The sequence below is a fragment of the Cervus canadensis genome, chromosome X (assembly GCF_019320065.1).
Source record: "Cervus canadensis isolate Bull #8, Minnesota chromosome X, ASM1932006v1, whole genome shotgun sequence".
NCBI lineage: Eukaryota > Metazoa > Chordata > Mammalia > Artiodactyla > Cervidae > Cervus > Cervus canadensis.
This window is the reverse complement of record NC_057419.1, coordinates 107164540-107183176: the sequence shown is the minus strand read 5'-3', so window position 1 is coordinate 107183176 and position 18637 is coordinate 107164540. Positions and strand designations below refer to the sequence as shown.

The following is an 18637-nucleotide window of genomic DNA, read 5'->3' as shown; positions in this document are numbered from 1 at the left end:
ACACGAGCTAGTATAGAAATAGATTGTTCATGAACTTCAGATGACTATTCCCTTCCTATAGTTAATTTGAAAGTGATATTTTATATTTCTAATTACATATTCAGACCATCTCTCTGAAGGCCATATTCATGAGCTTTTTAAGTTCAACAAGGAATTTCTCATATTTGATATATTATTGAATCACCAGAGTTTCTATTTAGCCAGCGTATACAAAAGCAAACTAAGGTGGAAGCCTGAGTAATTCTTTCCTGGTTCTGGGTACTATAGTAAGCAGATCTAGTAATTATGATTTAATGAAACATTTGAATCTTTTTATTCTCAGTGGCAATTATTTGGCTCAAAGTATTCAAGTGGTTGTCTCAGAGCCCTCCCTCATTTTCCCTCTGCAGACATAGGCAACAACAGGCTAAAAATAATCTTTAAAGAACTAAAAAGTCATAGAGTTTCATACAAGATGGACAATGCAGTTTTCCTTCCTTGAGTAACCTTTCTAAAATGCAATCTTGTCAACCAGTGAGAAGTAAAACAAATTCAATTCAAAATTAGACTAAGATCAGTTTTGTACACAATAAATTATTAAAATTTATTTGGCCTCCCATTTGCTTTGAACAAAGGACAGAGTCCCCAGCAAATCTGAAATTGAGGGTTAACAATTGAACTTGAGATCTGTTGCCAGTGATTCCCGGTGAATGAAGCCACAAACAAGATATTTTAGTTCAGCCCATCTGATCATAGTGACTAATAGACTGAGCACTTGAAATGAAGCTAAACCTTTGATACCCCTTGTCTACATAACTGAGTGGCTGGGACCCAAACCACTGTTCTCACTTGAAAAAAAGAACTAAAATAGGTCTCTCTGTCACGTGATGCATTTCCTGTGATACACAAAACATTTTGTCCAAAAGTACTCATACACGATATCTATACTGCTCACATCTTCAGCATAGCTGGTTATAGAGCCAGGCCATAGTTAATGTTCTCTGTATCCCTCTGTCTTTACATCTCTTCCTGTAAGAAAACATTTTATTGGCCGGTTTATAATCTTTGTGGCCTTCAAATAATGCAATTTGTTCATTTGTCTCAACCAAATGATGGACTGATGATTTTGGTCATCTTTGAAAGAACCAAATAAAAGTCAAAACCAATCCCAGAAATGGGTAACTAACCAATCAAGCTGGCCATAGATGATAGAGGAACTGAAGTTTTCTAAAAGTATTGAAACAGATAAAGATTGAATGTTAATATTTGCTTATCTGCAATTATGTCAGATTCCAACTGATTCAAGGCAATGGGGAAGAATCAAATCGTGTTGACCTTGGCCCTCTCTGGCTCTTCTCCAAAGAGGATGCCAGTGGAAAGGAACTCAAATTGCAAACATGATCAAAAGGAAAAGCATCTCTCCACACAGATTTAGCAATTATGTTTAATACAAAGAGCATTCTAAAGCTCTGTGTCTTACCCTCAAATCTGGGTGAAAAGATCACTTTGATTACTGCTTTATTTCTTCTGAAAAATAATGGAAAGATAAATATATTGAACAAAGTGTGGCTTCAGAAATACCATTGTAGCAAACAATTTTTATTAATATTTCATAAAAATGGCATTTAATAAAGTCTTCTAATACCTTGATGCTATTAAAAGCAAACAAAAGTCATTAAAACAGTTCCTTTCTGTGATTTACATTAGCTTTTATAGCATTACTTGATTTTTGTCTTAGAAACTAATGTAAATAATAATAATCAAATCAGGGTAAAAACAATACAATGTGTTTTCTTTACTTTATTTCAAAATAGTGATTATAAATACATTCTTCATATATTTTCTCCCCAGCTCTTTGGATGCGACAATAACACAAAAAAATAATAACTCACTGTGCTCATTTCATACAATGACAATGTACAAATTCATGCAAAAGATATAGATTAATATTACTGCCATACATTTCTAGATGTCTTATTATTTCTGCAACACCTGGTGATGTTACTCATGAGGCCATGCCCTGTATAATGTATGCATCCTTGTGGCTTAAAGAAATTAACTGTTTTTCTAAAAGCAACGAAAGAAAGCTGGTCTTGAAATGATTTTCTAATTAATATATTTATTCAGTTTATTTTTCAGAATGGAAAACTAAATACAGAATACAAATTGCCTTATAGACTGGAATCACTGTATTTTAATAGCTGCTTTCTCATAAAATTACACAAAGATTTCCTTTTAAAGAATTGAATCATCTTTATTGATTTCATAAAAAAATAATTAAAACTTGGTTTATACTCCACAGACATAATATATTATCTCCACCCCCTTACTGATTTCATATGATCTAATTTCCTCTGCCACCATTCTAACAGAGTCCAAGTACATGATACAATGCCAAGAAGCCCATGATGTGTCAGACCACATTAGAAATGAGCACTTCTTGGATTTTTTAGATTTGAATCAAATTCTACTAAAAACGCTGTACCAACATATAGATCTTTCCTTAAGGAGTTAAACTAACATCAAGGTTATAGTTGAAACCAACAAATTGTAGATAACAGTATTTTAACTGCTCTTGTACTCAACTCAAAACTTATGCCTAACTACATTATCATAAAATGTACAAGTAGAACTAATGAGAGACAGGTGTAAAATTGTATACATTGTATAATGTAGGCACAAAGACTTCAGTTCAGGAAAAGAGATCAGCCTTAACCAAGGATTTGTTACTGTCATTTACTTATAAGTGGAACTTCCAAATAACCACATACATTAAAATTACTTTTTTTTTTTTTGGAAAAGGTGAACATTTATTCCTTTCAGCAGAAGAGTATGAGATAGCCAATATGCTACAGCAAGCTTCGAGATGGAGGCAGGTACTCTTGCCATTGACAACTGCAAAAACCTTGAAACCTCTTCAAAGTATCACCACACTGAATAAAAGGCATCATCCCAATGACCTCTTATCCCCAGCTCATAAATAGAGCTTTCAGATTCCTTCCATGAGCATCTACTTAAGATTCCTCAAGTCATACTTTATTGACAGGGTAAACTAAAACACTTTCTTTGCAGCCTTTGCGTCTTTATCCTGTCAGTACACGATAGGAGCCCTTTAATCCATGGATGCATGCAAGCATGGTAATGGCATATTAAAAGTTCTTATGAAATTGTAGATGCAAACAGGCTGTTGGGCACACATCTTCATGTCTTTTCTTTCAAGATCAGAAAGCAAGTATTTGTTTATATATTTTTAATATTCATATAAAGTATTCACAGACATTGTCATGAAAATTAAAATTACACATTAAAGTTTTAAGAGCACCAGCACATACATATGGAGACAATTATTTTTTGCTATTTAAAAAAAAAATCTCCAAATAATCTATATGTATGCATGTACACCCAAACACACACATACACACAAACACCTCCAAGAATGCCAAGTTGTTTGTTTGTTTGTTTGTTTGTTTTATATCTTGCAACAAACACATAGAGCCCTGGAATTAGTCATTAATAAGGAGACTGCTGTTACAACTTTAATCATAATATCATTTTAGAAGCTGCACCAAAACACCTGCCACTTTAAATTCATGAAGAATGCCTATATTTCACCTTCTTGGTCATCTTACTGATCAATACAGTAATTATAAGAGATGGAACATGAATAAAATACAGGCCAAGAAGGCAATGTTTCTCAGGATGTCCCTTTGCTAATTGGGAGAACCTAAAAATATTAAAATAATTCCCATGATCAATTGCTTCCTTCCTTTGACCAATTTTGACATAGAAGTTAACAGCACAAGCAAACACAGTGGCATATCATTTGTACTTGCAGACTGTGAACTCATCTGAGACCAATGAAAGCAGTTTACAGTGTGGCTTTCACAGCCGTGGATTACCATGATGTTTACTGTTCTACTTGATTATCTGATAGTAGTCAGAATGATGAAAGAACAGGATATGATGCATACGAGATATAACTATTAACCTTATTCATTATTTTTTTAAATATTCGTAGTGAAAACTATTTGAATTCAGCTCATAGAATCCTGAAAAGCAAGACAAGTGATGGCAAATAATTGCCTCAGACACAGTCTATAAAACTAAGGAACCTATTTTAAAATGCACGGTTGGTAACAAATCTGAAGATAATATGCTAAATTCTCAATGATAGCACAGAACTATTTTTTTATTTTTGTTTTTTTTTTGTGGTTTTTTTGTTTGTTTTGTTTTTAAATGATATCTGATCACAATGTCCAGAATATTTCTGTACACATAAGCTTCAGTTTCAGTTTGGTATATTTTTGCTGTCTAAATGTATACTATTGATAAATTCCCTGTGATCAGGAAAACAAGTCAGGCATATTAAATACAGATTAAGGAGTACATATTTTTCTATTTAGTATACAAAGTACTTCATAAATATGAATTATGTTACAAAAATAGCTTTGGGTGCGCTCACACGGTAAGCACTTTGCTAATTTTGGACAACCTTTAAGGATTGTGGGTATTTCACATAACTGAGAACAAACTCTAATATTAGTTGAATTTGAGCCATGTTTAATTCTGATAAACATCACGTATTTCTTCAGATCACCACAAATGCTAGGTAACTCACGTTGATTTTTTTTTTTCTCTTTTAGGTTTTATGTCTAGACAGGTAATGCTTAAAGTGTTCAAATTTACTTTATAGTTATGTAATGCATGGTATATTTTAAACAAATATTTGCACAATTTAACATTATAAATCCAGCGGTTTCAAGATGCAGGCCATAAAGTTTACCGATTTACAAATACTGTCGAATGTTCTCTCTTGGCATGCTTTTTTTTTTTTTTTAACTTTTCAGAGAATCTTTACACAAAGTTGTTACAATGCCACAAATCAAAAGGAGTATTCCAGTTCCACCAACTGAATCGACGTGCAAGATGAAGGACCCAGCTGAGGTACAAACACTGGTACCAGTTTTCTTGAGTTTGTTTTACAGAGCACAAAGAGACGAAGGTTTTGCATTGGGGTACAAAACAGATTTGCCTCTTGAGGTTAAATTCAGTAAATTATGTATATAAAGCATCCCTTTGGCAATAGAGTTTGCAGTATCCCCACAGGACTCCACAGTATAGGTTTTATGTAGTAAAATCTATTAAGGAAATTCTCTTCTATGGGACACATCTTTGCAGCTACAGTTAATGAGACACCCTTGGAAACACCTGTCTCTATGCCTATTGATAATATAGTATTTGGAAGTGAGAAGTCAACAAAAGGCACTTTCATCATTAAATAAATGTCCTCTGTAGGAAGTAAGATTGCATGACCTAGATCTTGTTCAAAGCTGTCTGCTCTTCAAGGACCTGTAGGTAGTCGGGGGAACTCTGGAGTTTTGCCTTCAGTTCAAAGTACTCGCTGCTCTTCCTTTGCTCCACGACAATTTTACTGTGGTTGCCGCCTATCAGTGACTTCTTGTTTTTTTTGTCTTGTTTCTCCGGATAGCGGATCTCGAAGCCACTGACGCCTATGCTATTGTACTCCTTTTTGTTTTCGAGAAAATTCTGAATAAACACATTGGAATCCCTGCTCGGGAATAATTCATCCAGCTCATCGATGGTGCTTAGTCTCTTCCTGGAATCCACGTGCAATACATCTTTTTCCTTGTCAGTGACGTTTCTCATCATGACTTTCTGGCCTGGAGGATCAGAAAACATGAACCCGGTTTCAGATTCTTTCAGGCCGCAGGTGTGGCTCTTGCTCATCTGTTCTATGGTTTGCGGAATGAACGCTTCCGTGCCCAGGCCATCTTTTTTGTTGGTTTTGTGGTCATGTTTTCTCAGCTGCAGCTGCATGGAACCGCACTCAGGGTTCCCCAGGCCTTCGTGCTTCACTGTGGGTTTCTTGTTTCGTCTCAGCACAAAAACAAGAAGGCAAAAAGCAACAAACACAGTTAAGATGAGGACCACTAAGATGCTTAGGATCAAAATGGACAGAGGCACTGGACCACCAGGAGGACTTCGAATGGGCCCCAGCGGGGTAGTGAAAGTAATGGCGGGTGCAGGGCTCGTGAAGGGTGCCGATGGCTTGTTTAAAAGCTTGGGACACAAGATTTCGTTTTTGAGGGACTTCAGTTCAATGTTGGCAAACTGCACAGGTGTCTCGCACTTCAGTTCTTTCATGACAATCCCATCGTTCAGCTTCTCCAGCCACAGCTTTAATGCCACCAAGTCACAAGTGCAGTCCCATGGGTTGCCCTCCAGGTCGATCTGAGTAAGAGCCTGCAGCTGATCCAGGACACCACTGACAGGCAGATACATAAACTTGTTGTTCCTCAGGTTCAGTCTAGCGAGGGGTGCTCCAGAGAAAATGTACACAGGCAGGCTCTTTAAGAGATTATTGTTTAAGTACAGCAGCTGCAAGTTTGGCATTGAGTCAAAGGTGCCTGCTAAGATTTCCTTAATTAAGTTGTATTCCAAATATAAATACTGCAGGTTATGAAGGCCTGAAAAGATCTCGGGATAGAGTCTCTCGATCTGATTGCCGTTGAGATAAAGCCGGCGTAAATTCGTGAGGTTGCGGAATACGTCCCCCTTGATTGCGGTAATCTGATTGCTGCCTAAATGGAGTAGATCCAGTCCCTCGAACTCGCTGAAGTCGGAGATGTCCACGTCTTTGATGCTGTTGCCATTGACGTGCAACTTCTTGGCATTTAACGGTTTCGGTATCAGCTCTGACATGGACTGGATGTTTTTCTCTTGGCAGTTGACGCTCAGTCCCAGATCAGAAGGGTGGGTTTTGCAGAAGCAAGGTGCCGGACAAGGTGTAAGAGGAGGCACCCTGGTTTGGTAAGACACGATCTGACTGAGATTGCGGTTAGAGAGGGCTTTGCCGGCCACGATTCCAGAGATCTTGGATGGATTTGTTGTTTTTGGTGCTTTGGTCACTAACCTGTGTAAAGATGTTTGGGTGGTGTGACCGTTCGGGGTGGTATAGCCATTTTCCAGTTGAGACGGAGGCAGGATTCGCACATCAAAATCACTGCCTGTGCCCATGGGGCATAATTCTTGCTTGTTGGTTTCTTTTAAAAGTCTTCCATATAAGTCACTGGGCGTTTCACAGATAGCTTCACCTATGTAAATGTTATATGGCATATTCTCCAGCCAAGCTTTTAAAGGCAACAGATCACAACTACAGTTCCAAGGGTTATCTTCTAGTTGCAATTCGACCACACGGCCTATGTGTTCCAGAACTCCGATATAGGGGAGCTTCTGGATTCTGTTCCCTCGGATATCCAGATGAGTCAAAGATGCGAATCGGAAAATATTATCAGGAAGGAAGGAAATCAGATTGTCATTAAGAATGAGAACTTTCAGTTTGTGGAGCTTATTGAAGGCTCCGCGTTCAATATACTTGATTAAATTGTAGTCAGCCTGGAGATACTCCAAGTTCTCAATGCCAAGGAAAGTGTCAGCTCGGAGAATCTTTAATTCATTGTTGTTCAAGTGCAACTGCTTTAATGCACTGAGCCCAAGGAAGGCTCCTCCCTCAATGTTCTGCAGTTTATTATTTCCCAGCTGCAGGGACACTGCATGTGAAAAATTCAAGAATGTGTTTGGGTAGAGGATATTTAAAAAATTGTTTTGGAAATTGAGGTGATAAAAATTGGACCAAGGGGGTTTCAGCTGATTTGGCCTGTAGACTGAAACCTTCTCACAGTTGACATACAGCACATTTTCAACTGACACGCAGGAACACACATTGCAAATTTCCACCGATATGTCAGAATCTGCATTTGTCGAAGAAATCAGGGCTGACAAAATCAGAAAGAGCCAAAGAAACATCTTCTTGCAATCAGCAAACAACTTTATGCTTCTGAATAAAGAGAAATAATCTAAAAAATAAAAAGAAAACATTTTTTTCAATGATCGTTACTTGAAAAAGAATTTGTGCTTAAACCCTACCACAGTGAACACATGGCTATAATAATTAGCTTTGTATTTTTAAGACACCCAAAACTTCAAGTATTCTCACTCAGTCCAACATGAACCACCAAAAATACCATACATTTTATTTCTGTGCCTGTAGTTGATACAAATTTTACATGTGCAGAACACACAACAAACAACAGGGAAAAAAAAAGATTGTTGATCATGGTTTAACCTGAACAATCTGAAAACAGCATTTTTAAAAAAAAAACTTGGACCATCAAATTCCACCCTTGAACTCAGACCTCAAGCTTCTATTGGTAACTCTAATGACTGATCCCAGAACATCAACTATACCACATAGTTGTCAGTACCAGGAAGGAATTTCTATCTGTAAATGTCTTCTCTCAAGGCTTCAGCTTGGTAGGAAGCCAGACAGAGGAGATATTAGGGCCTTGGGTTCCATGAAGGATGGCAATGGGAGTACTGAGTTGTTGCAGAGGGAATGGTCAAAAGATCAAGGTGGAAGAAACCCTGGAAAGATATGTGCCTGAGCTTCAGCCCAGAGATAAGCACATTGCCATGAATCAGTTCACTCCTGTACACTGCTCTACACTGTGTTTAACACACACACACACACACACACACACACACATACAGATGACCCTGAGAGGGTTTAGCAAAATAACCAAGTAGGAAATGGCCGAATTTTGAGTAGCAGGTGAATAAACAGTATCCAGTTTCCTGTCAGTCATCTCCCAAACAAGGGAGGAAAAAAGGTTTTTTTGTCTTTGGGTCCCAGAAGCAGGAAAGAAACCTGCTTGCCCCTGTACTGCCTACCTGATGTCCAGACAGCCTCCCCACTCCCCCAGAACTGGCTTTCCTGCCTTCCTGACCTTCTCCCATTCCTCTGTGTGCTGTCTGAACCCAGGGCTGACTGACACTTGGCTCAGATGCCGATCTCCTTCACTTGGACCACAGACTGCCACTGCTGAGGAAGAGGGGTTCACACACTACAGTCCCTGGGAGGCTTTATCTGCAGCACCAGATACATTTAGCACAGCCAATGTCTGCCCTCAAAGTCATCAGTTCCCAAATACCTCACTCCAAATATTACTACCCCCTGTCCCTGTCTACAAACAAACCAAGAATCACTTAGTGGAGTTTCATGCTTAGCAAATTAACCCGTGGCTGCCAATTCCGTCCACACTGTATGCATGTACAAATACATGCGATGCTTCATGGAAAAGATTAAAAGGAAGAGCGAGCACTGTGCATTTTACCGATGCAGTTTTGCTCATGTGAGCCTCCTCCATCTCAAATGGGAAGCTGGCCGGAATTTCAATATGGTTACCATCAAATATTAATTAAATAAATCAATTACTCAGGGACACACAAGGAGGAGAATGATACAAAGAGAGAAGTGACACACAAAAATTCCTTTGTTTATTTTGCCCGCGAGGAATCAGCCAGCGGCAAAACCGAACGTGCCTCAAGGTAGACAACTCCTTAGCTGTGACCCACGAAGATTTGCATTTTGAGTAGTTTGGTTCAGAATACAGCCGGCACTGCCGAGATGCTCCTTGGCTGCCATATAGATGAGAATTTCCTCAGTTCACGGTGATAGCTTAATTGGCAGTGCAAAAAGAAGTCATAATTTCAAAGTATGACATCATCCAAACTAACTTTCATTGTAAAACCAAAATCTCACATGCTTTCTTGGCCTTCCTACAGATCTGGTTTTCAACAGCTACTCTGCTTCCTTAGAGTCATTTCTTGTTACTACCCCCCACCCCGCACAGCCCCCCAGCCCCAAAGAAATGCTAAAGCAACCAAACCAAACCCAAAACCTGAACACCTGAATTCAGTGCAAAACATAAGAACAAGAAGCATCAACAGACCTGAAATTGCATAAGGAGCTGTCCTCCTTGTAATTTCTACTTTAAGTAGCAATGGGGGGTTGGGCGGGGGAGCGCAAGGACAAGCTAGAAGTTCCCAAACGCAGCTCAGGTGAAACAGAAGCCGCAGGCGGCTGGAGGAACAAGCAAGGGAGAAGGGGAGTAGAGCCGCGAAGGAGAGAAGGGAAGAAGGACCGAAAGGGCAAGAGACCACGGAGAAGTGGAGAGATTAAGAAAATGAGCTAAGAGAAAGGAGCTCCCCCCTCCAAAAAAAGGGGGGCCGGAAGGGGCAATGAATGTAAGCGAAAGAAACCTCATATTCACATGGTACCACTAAAACCTGTACATTTTACAATCGGGGCGGGGGGGGGGGGAGGGAGGCAAAAAGGAAAAAGCAAATCCACAAAGTGCGAGCTGAGTACCAAAAGCCATCTCTCGGGGTGACAAGGGCTGCCCGTATCCTTATCCACCTCTCCGTCTCTCGCTCTCCCTGCCCCGCAAGACACCCGGCTCCCACGGCCGGCCAGGACTGCACAAACCTAGCCTTACCACAAATCCGGCATCCACCCGGGCGCCGCGCCTGGCGCTCCGCTTCCGCGCGGAGGGACCAGGCCTGCAGGGGCCCGACGACCGGAGAGGGTGGGCCGAGGTGGCTCCCCGGGAACTGGCCGGGGAAACCTCCGCCTGCCTGCCTGGGGCGCGCGCATGGGGGGGGCTCCGCGGAGAGACGCGGTCCACACCGCCCCGGGTGCGCTACCTCGGGCCGGCAGCGACGCGGCTGGAGGGGCCGCCGGCGATGGCGCGTACCGCAATGTTTTGCCGCATCTCGGTGCCCAGGGCCGGCACGCAGCCCCCTCCCGGGTCCCGGGCTCGAGCGGCGGCCTCGTGGGCCGTGCAGCGGAGGCGGGGACCGCTCGGGATGTCGCGGGGGCCTTCAGTCCCGCTGCGCACACATCTCTCCGCGCGCTCCCGTCCCACCGGGGGCAGCTGCCAGAGTTTCCGTCGGCCTCTAATAGACCCGGGCGTGCGGTGGTTGAGGGGGAAAAGGTGGCCGGCTCGGGCCACGAGGGTGATAGCTATCGGGGCGTCACTGGCCCGCTAGCCATAGGCAGAGTGACCCCGTGGCTCCTTGGCCGACAGCGGCGGCCCAGGCTCCCCCTCGCGCGCCCACCCCTACCCCAGCCCCCACGCCGGCCAGCCACAGAATGCTGCTGTCACCAAGCCAGAAATCAGCTCAACATTTGGGCATCTTGCAAAGTCGCGCTGCCAGCGCTTGCCCGGCTTTGCAGGGTTTTTGGAGTTACCCACCGGCTTCTCTCGTATTCCCTGTCTTGCGGGATGCCAGCAATCTCCGATCGGCTCGCGGGCCACTGCCCCGGAGCCCCAGATCCAGGTCCGCCTAGAGTGCCTGAGAGGGGGTCGAAAAAAACAAAGCCCAACCCCGCTCAGCGGCCCGGACAGCCCACATCGCCGTAGACCAGGACACTTTCCCAGTTGCCCCGGCCGCCCAGGGGGCGGGGTGTGTGTGTGTGGGGGGCAACGATGCTAAGGACACAGCACTCTTTCGGCCCTCGGGGACTTGCGACCGCGCTGTGGGCAGGCAAGCGGGGAGCGCGCGGGAGCGGGGAGGTAGCCACTACGGCCGCTTTGGCCACTCAGCTCGCTCCAAACCAACACGACCCAAACTAAAAATAAGAAGCTACCTGCCCCCCTCCACATGCACGCGCGCGCGCACACACACATAGACACACACTGACGCGCGCGCGCGCTGCCGAGCCGAGCTGGGGAAAGAGGCAGCGCGTGTCTGTGCAGCCCCAAGCTGGAAATTCACCCACCTCCGGACCCCGGCGGCTCTCGCCGGACCCGCCGCGCCGCGATCCGCGTTGCAGTTTCCGCGATGGTCTCTACGTGATCCGGGCTCGAGCTCCTCGGCGCCCGCTCGCCCGTCAAACACAGCGAGCGACCCTCGCAGGCGAGCAGGAGGGCAGCGGCGCGCACGCGCGCACCCAGACAGACACCGTGCGCGCACCCAGCCCCTCGCACACCGGCTGCACCTTCACATACAAGCGCCGAATCCTCGCCCCCGCCCCCCGCACTCCCCCCCCGCCTCCCAACCCCCGGGCACTCACGCAGCCCTCCCTTCAGACACTGAAGCACCTCGACCCCCGTGCATTACCGAGGCCTCCCTCAAACCCCCACCCAGACACCCACCCTTGATTCCTCTTCTACCCCCACGCCGGGAAAGACAGCGCACTTTCCTCCCGGCATGCCCCCTCTTTTTTTCCCTAAAACACCCCCTAGGGAGGAGCGACCCCTTCTTTCCTCACGCATAGAGACCCCAGTCGCCTAACGCGGGCGCGTTAGCCTCCATCCCCTCACCACATACACGCACACTCCAGTCCTTTCTCCTCCCCCAGTCCCCTAAGAACCGAGGCGCGCACGCACACACACACACACACACACACACACACACAACCGGGGCGTTCCTTTGAGCGAGCCACCAACAGCCCCGGCAAAGCCCAAGAAACAGCGGAGAGCCTGGGGGAAGGCAGGGGATCAAAGGAGGTAGATAAGGGCGTCGAGTCTACGCGGAATTGAATCATTCCAGGATTGAGGGGGGGGGGTGAATCAACAACAATGACATTCAAAGGCAACAATCGCACTTGGGCTTTGTATCCCGGGTACGGTACCTTTGGCTAATTGTCACCCTGCAGAACAGAGAGCTCCGGGAATACTTCTTCAGTCGCGGGCGATCCTGGATGGAGCCTTCTCTGGACCAGTTTCCCGGGAGCCAGTAGTGTTCTCACTCCTCCTACCTGTCTGCGCGTAAGGGGCTGGGGGCTTTAAGGCAAAAGTGTGAAGCTTTAGCCCAAAGTGAGACTGTTTGGTGGGTTTAGGAGACGCGCTAATTCTCCGCACCTCAGAACCCTGCGAACCTTAGGTGTGGAACGGGTTACGCGGGGTTGATTAAGGGGTGGGGAGAGGGGATAGGGGATAGGAAAGAGGTGTGGGACTAAGAGAGATGCCGCACTTGCGACCAAAAGAAGAAGAAGAAGAAGAAGAAAAAACTGCTTTGGCTACTGAGCATGCCCAGTTCCCAGCTCAAGCCCTATAAGGGAGGCATTGTGTGCAATCCACTTCTCCGGGCTTTGGTGGTGACCGGGAGGGGACTTTGGTTCGGGGAGGGTGGCGGTGAATGGGAGACTTTAGGGAAGGGGGACAAGGTTTAGAGTTTGGGGGCTGCGCGGAAGGGTCTGAAAGGGGAAAGGGAAAGAGACCTCTGGGATACCTCGGGGAGACAGAAAAGGAGATGAAATGGACTAAGAAAAGTCACTTCAGTAGCCCCGTCATTGTCATGTCTATACCAGAGAGGCTTTAGGATTTAATCTCAGCTCTCCGGAGGTTGCAAACCCAGCGTGTGTACGGGCCAGGCCCCATTTGTTGGTGCTACCACAGGAGGTTAAGGCTGTCTTGAGGCCGGGCGAACGTGTAAACCAGTTTCATGCAGATTGGTAATTCAGTTAATAAGCTTAGAAAGCAAGCACTGGAACCTGTGGGGCGGGGGCGGGGGCGGGGGCGGCATTGGGGGGAGAGAGGGTATTTCAAATACCTGGCTTTCCTAACCAGTAAAGGCTAAGACGGTAGTTTTTCTCCCCTTCCCCCAACCTTGCAGTTTTTGTAGATGTTCCTCGGCTAAGAAAAACAACTCTCTCTCTCTCTTTACTTTGTGTCGGTGGAAATAAACTGGCTTGAGGTAAATAGAGCTAAGTTATAAATGGGAAGTATCTCCCCAGGACCTTTCAGGTAATACTGCAGATCTTCAGGACCCAGGTTCTGCCTAGTCCACTTATTCACATTGCAGTAGCTCCACCCCCAATACGATATAACCAGTACCCAGAAATGCTTTTGCTTAAAAATGAGAAACTCTTTAAAACTAGCAATAGCTTTGAAACCAGAATTTGGCCTTCTGCCTGAACTCCTCCAGTTAAACATTTACCATAATAGGTTGATGTTTAAAGGCCTCAAATCTAGACCAAAAAACCCGATGAGCAAAGAATTTATTACATTATTTGTGGATACTCTCTTACCTTCTGTATTATCAGTAAGATCTATTCATATATGTTTCAATTTTTTTTCATTTTTGTCATTTCTTGCAGACTGCCTTCGTGACATAGTCATGCAAATGTTTGCTAGACATGGCCTGTATACATAGATGCACATACACTGTTAAAGTGAAGATTTAAACAGATATGGATGTAAAGGCATATTTCTTTATGAACTTGATATATATTGTATCGTTCATAAAGAACCCTTTCTCTACCCCAACTCTCCATTGCCCTTAAACTTTTCATCTTCTTCTCTTTTAAAAACAACCTGGAAGCAGAAATTGAGTGGGCAGCAAAGGTAAAATGTACTATATTCAGTAGTAAAATATGTTATGAAATAGCCTGGCTTAAGAAAACAATAAAGGATCCATCCAGAACAATATATCCACTTGTACAGCTCTTCTTAGTAAGGTGAAATTTGTTTCCTCCATAGGTAAAAGCTGCACTACGTTGAAAAATCCCTCTACTGTTGTACATTTGAACAAAATAGATCCTGCTAATTAAGAACTCACATTTACATTATATTGTATAATGCAATTTGAAAGTGGTAATGTATACCAAAACAGGTTGACATTTATTCTAGATGCAAAGGATTCAGGAAGCTACAATATATTTTATCAGGATGGGGGAATTGTTTGTCCTTTACTATAAATGTTAACAAGATTCAATAGAATGAGCAAAGAATTTTACCTGAAAATATGCACATCCCAAGTCCTGTGATAGCTGAAAGGCCAGATTTGGACAGTAAATATCAGATGACTTAAATGTCTATCTTTATTTAACTTCAGAAACTGTTCTGAGAGTCAACTATATTTGACTGCAATAGCTGTGGAATGTTCTTTTTCATACATGTATGGAGACAGAAGTCTGAAAACAAGTACAACTAGAATATCAATAAATTACAGTCAATAATAGTACTAGGAACTTATGGGTGACTAATATCCAGCTTACTAAAATGAATGTTTTAATATAAAATAGTTGGCTGTTTAAAAATGATAAAGGGGATACTCATAAGAATAATATAGAAGTAACAGTCCTTTAGCCCTGCAGTCTCTTTTCTGTCTCCTAGAACTACACATGATAGCCATATAGGACAATGGTAAACTAAGGGGAATTTCTAGCTTAAAAAAGGAAGTAAATATATAAATAAATAAAAGTGTTAAGAAAACTCCAGTACTATTTATGGCAATTGGAAAGAAAAACAAAGTTGATGTTCTTCCCAAAATATATGAATGCAAATATGAGACAGATTTGTAATCACCTCATAGTTTTCCCAAATGTGCACCATACTTAATCTTGGCTTTGAAAACATATAACTGGAACCATAGGACTATGCTGACATATCGTGTCTCCCTCCTTCAAGGCAAATAAACAACTGTGCCAGAAATTTCACCAAGCTCCTGGATATCCTTAATTTCAAAGGCATTTTAGTCAAATGCTTCTAACCAAAAATGATTAGAACCCCAATAAAACTTGGCCCTAGTTAGTAGTCTTTCAATTTCATTGTTTTCCTCATTTATTCTGCCTTGTTTTGCTGCTATTTAAAATCAAACAAACCTTCATTTTGGTATCCAGGCATCAATAGATCATTTGGTGTATTTTCATTTCAAAAGTGTATTTATATTCTGACAGTTGAAAAAAATGGTGAACTTAGCATTTCTCTGAGTATCTAAGAAAGTTCTTTTTGTTTAGTCACTAGGTCCTGTCTGACTATTTGCAACCCCATGGACTGCAACACCCCAGGCTCCTCTGTTCTCCACTATCTCCCCAAGTTTACTCAAATTCATGTCCACTGAATCAGTGATACTATCTAACCATTTCAACCTCTGCCACCCACTTCTCCTTTTGCCTTCAATCTTTCCAAGCATCAGGGTCTTTTCCAATGACTCAGCTCTTCATATCAGGTGGCCAAAGTATTAGAGCTTTAGCTTCAGCATTAGTCTTTCCAATGAATATTCAGGGTTGATTTCCTTTAGGGTTAACTGGTTTGATCTCCTTGCTGTCCAAGGGACTCTCAGTAGTCCTCTCCAGCACCACAATTAAAAAGCATCAATTGTTCCATGCTCTGCCTTCTTTATAATCCAGCTCTCACATCTGTATGTGACTACTGGAAAGCCATAGCTTTGACTATATGGAGTTTGGTCGACAAAGTGATGTCTCTGCTTTTTAATAGGCTGTCTAGGTTTGTCATAGCTTTCCTTCCAAGGAGCCAGTGTCTTTTAATTTCATGGATTCAGTCACCCTCCGCAGTGATTTTGGAGCCCAAAATAAAGTCTATCACTGTTTCCATTATTGCCCCATCTATTTGCCATGAAATAATGGGACTAGATGCCATGGTCTTAATTTTTTGAATGTTGAGTTTTAAGCCAGTTTTTTCACTCTCCTCTTTTACTTTCATCAGGAGACTCTTTAGTTCCTCTTTGCTTTCTGCCATTAGAGTGGTATCGTCTGCATATCTGAGGTTGTTGCTGTTTCTCCCCGGGATCTTGAGTCCAGCTTGTGATTCATCCAGCCTGGCATTTTGCATGATATACTCTGTATGTAAGTTAAATAAGCAGGGTGAAAATATACAGCCTTGTGGTACTCCTTTCCTAATTTTGAGCCAGTTTTCCATGTCTGGTTCTAGAAAGTTCTATTAAAGGATGTTAATAAACTGAGAAATAAGATTTCTGTAATCAGCTAAGTTCAGAAGACTCTTGATTCTATAAAGCTAAACCATTTTTTAAACTTTAGAGTTTCTCAGCAAATTCCATGTCAAAAATTAATTCTGACTTACAAAGGAAAAGGGATAGAGCATGTAGCATTTCTCAAACTTATTTGGCAATGAAAACCTTTTTTTTTTCCTTTTGGATCACATATGCTTTGAGAAATCTTGTACTACTTGTGCAACTTTTCAAATTTTATAGAATTTTGGAGCTGAAAGGAAGCTTTCAAATCATAACCTAATCCATACCACAGTAGCTGCTACTGAGTCCCTCTTCTAAGCCATGTTGCCTACAAATGTTATTTCATTTCATTCTCTGAATGGTATTACAGAGAAGATTATTCTTCTTTAAAAAATGAGGTTCATGGAAGTTAATTTGCCCTAGGTCACACATTAGTAAATGACAGTCAAGATTTGACTCCAGGTCTTTGAGATCTTCCTGATACTTCACACTCCCTTGTCCACAGAGGGATGAAAGCACTTTTAATTTTGAAAGCTTAATTATTGTTCCCCAGAGATAAACACTTGGGTAAATGTTTGCAAGTATCAAATAATTAATACTTGACACTAGAATAAACCAATAAATGACATGAGAAACAATTGACATCAGTTGCGCATGAAGGGGTCTCTTAAATCAGCTGATTTTACCATTTGCCAAACATGTGCTTGTTTCATCCATTCTGCTCTTTCAACTTTCATACATGAGTTGATTCTGAAACTATGATGGTGTCTAAATGGTTCCTTATTAGACACAATTGCCTTTGCTGCTGTCCAGTGGAGCCAGGGAAAGCAGTAGTGTTCATCCCTAGGTTTCTTCCACCATTAAAGATAAAAGAACTCTTACCTGGCAAGGCACAGAGTTACTTGGAAGAGGTGTTATTATTCAGTCACTAAGTTGAGTCCAACTCTTTGCAATCCCATGGACTACAGCACATCAGGCTTCCCTGTCTTTTGCTACCTCCTTGAGATTGCTCAGACTCTTGTCCATTGAGTCAGTGATGCCATCCAACCATCTCATCCTCTGTTACCCCGTCTCCTCCTGCCTTCAATCTTTCCAACACCAAGGGCTTTTCCAATGAGTCAACCCTTCACATCAGGTGGCCACAGTATTGGAGCTTCAGCTTTATCATCAGTCCTTCCAATGAATATTCAAGGTTGATTTCCTTTAGGATTGACTGGTCTGATCTCCTCACTGTCCAAGGAACTCTCATCAGTCTTCTCCAGCAACGCAATTCAAAAGCATCAATTCTTAGGTGCTCAACCTTCTCTATGGTCCTATTCTCACGTTTGTACATAACTGGAAAACCATAGCTTTGACTATATGGATCTTTATCAGCAATGTGATGTCTCTGCTTTTTAATATGCTGTCTAGGTTGGTCATAATTTCCTAGGAGCCAGTGTCTTAATTTCATGGCTGCAGTCACAATCAGCAGTGATTTTGGAACCCAAGAAAATAAAATCAGTCACACTTTCCACTTTTTCCCCCATCTATTTGCCATGAGGTGATGGGACCTGATGTCATGATCTTAGTTTTTTGAATGTTGAGTTTAAGCCAGCTTTTTCACTCTCCTCTTTCATCCTCATCAAGAGGCTCTTTAGTTCTTCTTCACTTTCTGCCATTAGAGTGGAATTATCTGCATATCTGAGGTTGTTGATATTTCTTCCAGCAATATTTATTTTAAATCTTCATTTTCTAATTAACTAATTAATTTTAATTGGAGGATAATTACTTTACAACGTCGTGATGGTTTTTGCTATACATGGACATGAATCAGCCACTGGTACACATGTGTGCCCCCATCCTGAATCCCGGCAATCTTGATTCCAGCTTCTGCTTCATCCAGTCCAACATTTCACATTGATGTACTCTGCATATAAGTTAAATAAGCAGGGTGACAATATACAGCCTTGAGGCAATCCCTTCCTAATTTTGAACCAGTCCATTGTTCTATGTCCAGTTCTAATTGTTGTTTCTTGACCTGCATACAGGTTTCTCTGGAGACAGGTAAGGTGGTCTGTTATTCCCATCTCTTGAAGAA

At 42.6% G+C, this 18637-nt stretch overlaps 1 protein-coding gene across 4 annotated transcripts; it reads right to left on the bottom strand.

Annotated features, from left to right (window-relative positions):
* Positions 1–2719: 2719 nt before the first annotated feature.
* Positions 2720–12810, bottom strand: SLITRK4 (SLIT and NTRK like family member 4). Of its 4 annotated transcripts, XM_043459640.1 has the most exons (3): positions 11624–11728; positions 11097–11196; positions 2720–7856 (listed from the first exon to the last, which is right to left on the bottom strand). In XM_043459640.1, exon 3 carries the CDS (start codon positions 7804–7806, stop codon positions 5293–5295), a length of 2514 nt encoding a protein of 837 aa, XP_043315575.1. In that variant the 5' UTR covers positions 7807–7856; positions 11097–11196; positions 11624–11728; the 3' UTR covers positions 2720–5292. The 4 variants fall into 4 exon arrangements, with proteins under 4 accessions (XP_043315575.1, XP_043315574.1, XP_043315577.1 ...); XM_043459639.1 differs by lacking the exons at positions 11097–11196; positions 11624–11728 and adding an exon at positions 12479–12810; XM_043459642.1 differs by lacking the exon at positions 11097–11196 and having other exon boundaries at positions 11624–11883.
* Between the last annotated feature and the right edge of the window lie 5827 nt (positions 12811–18637).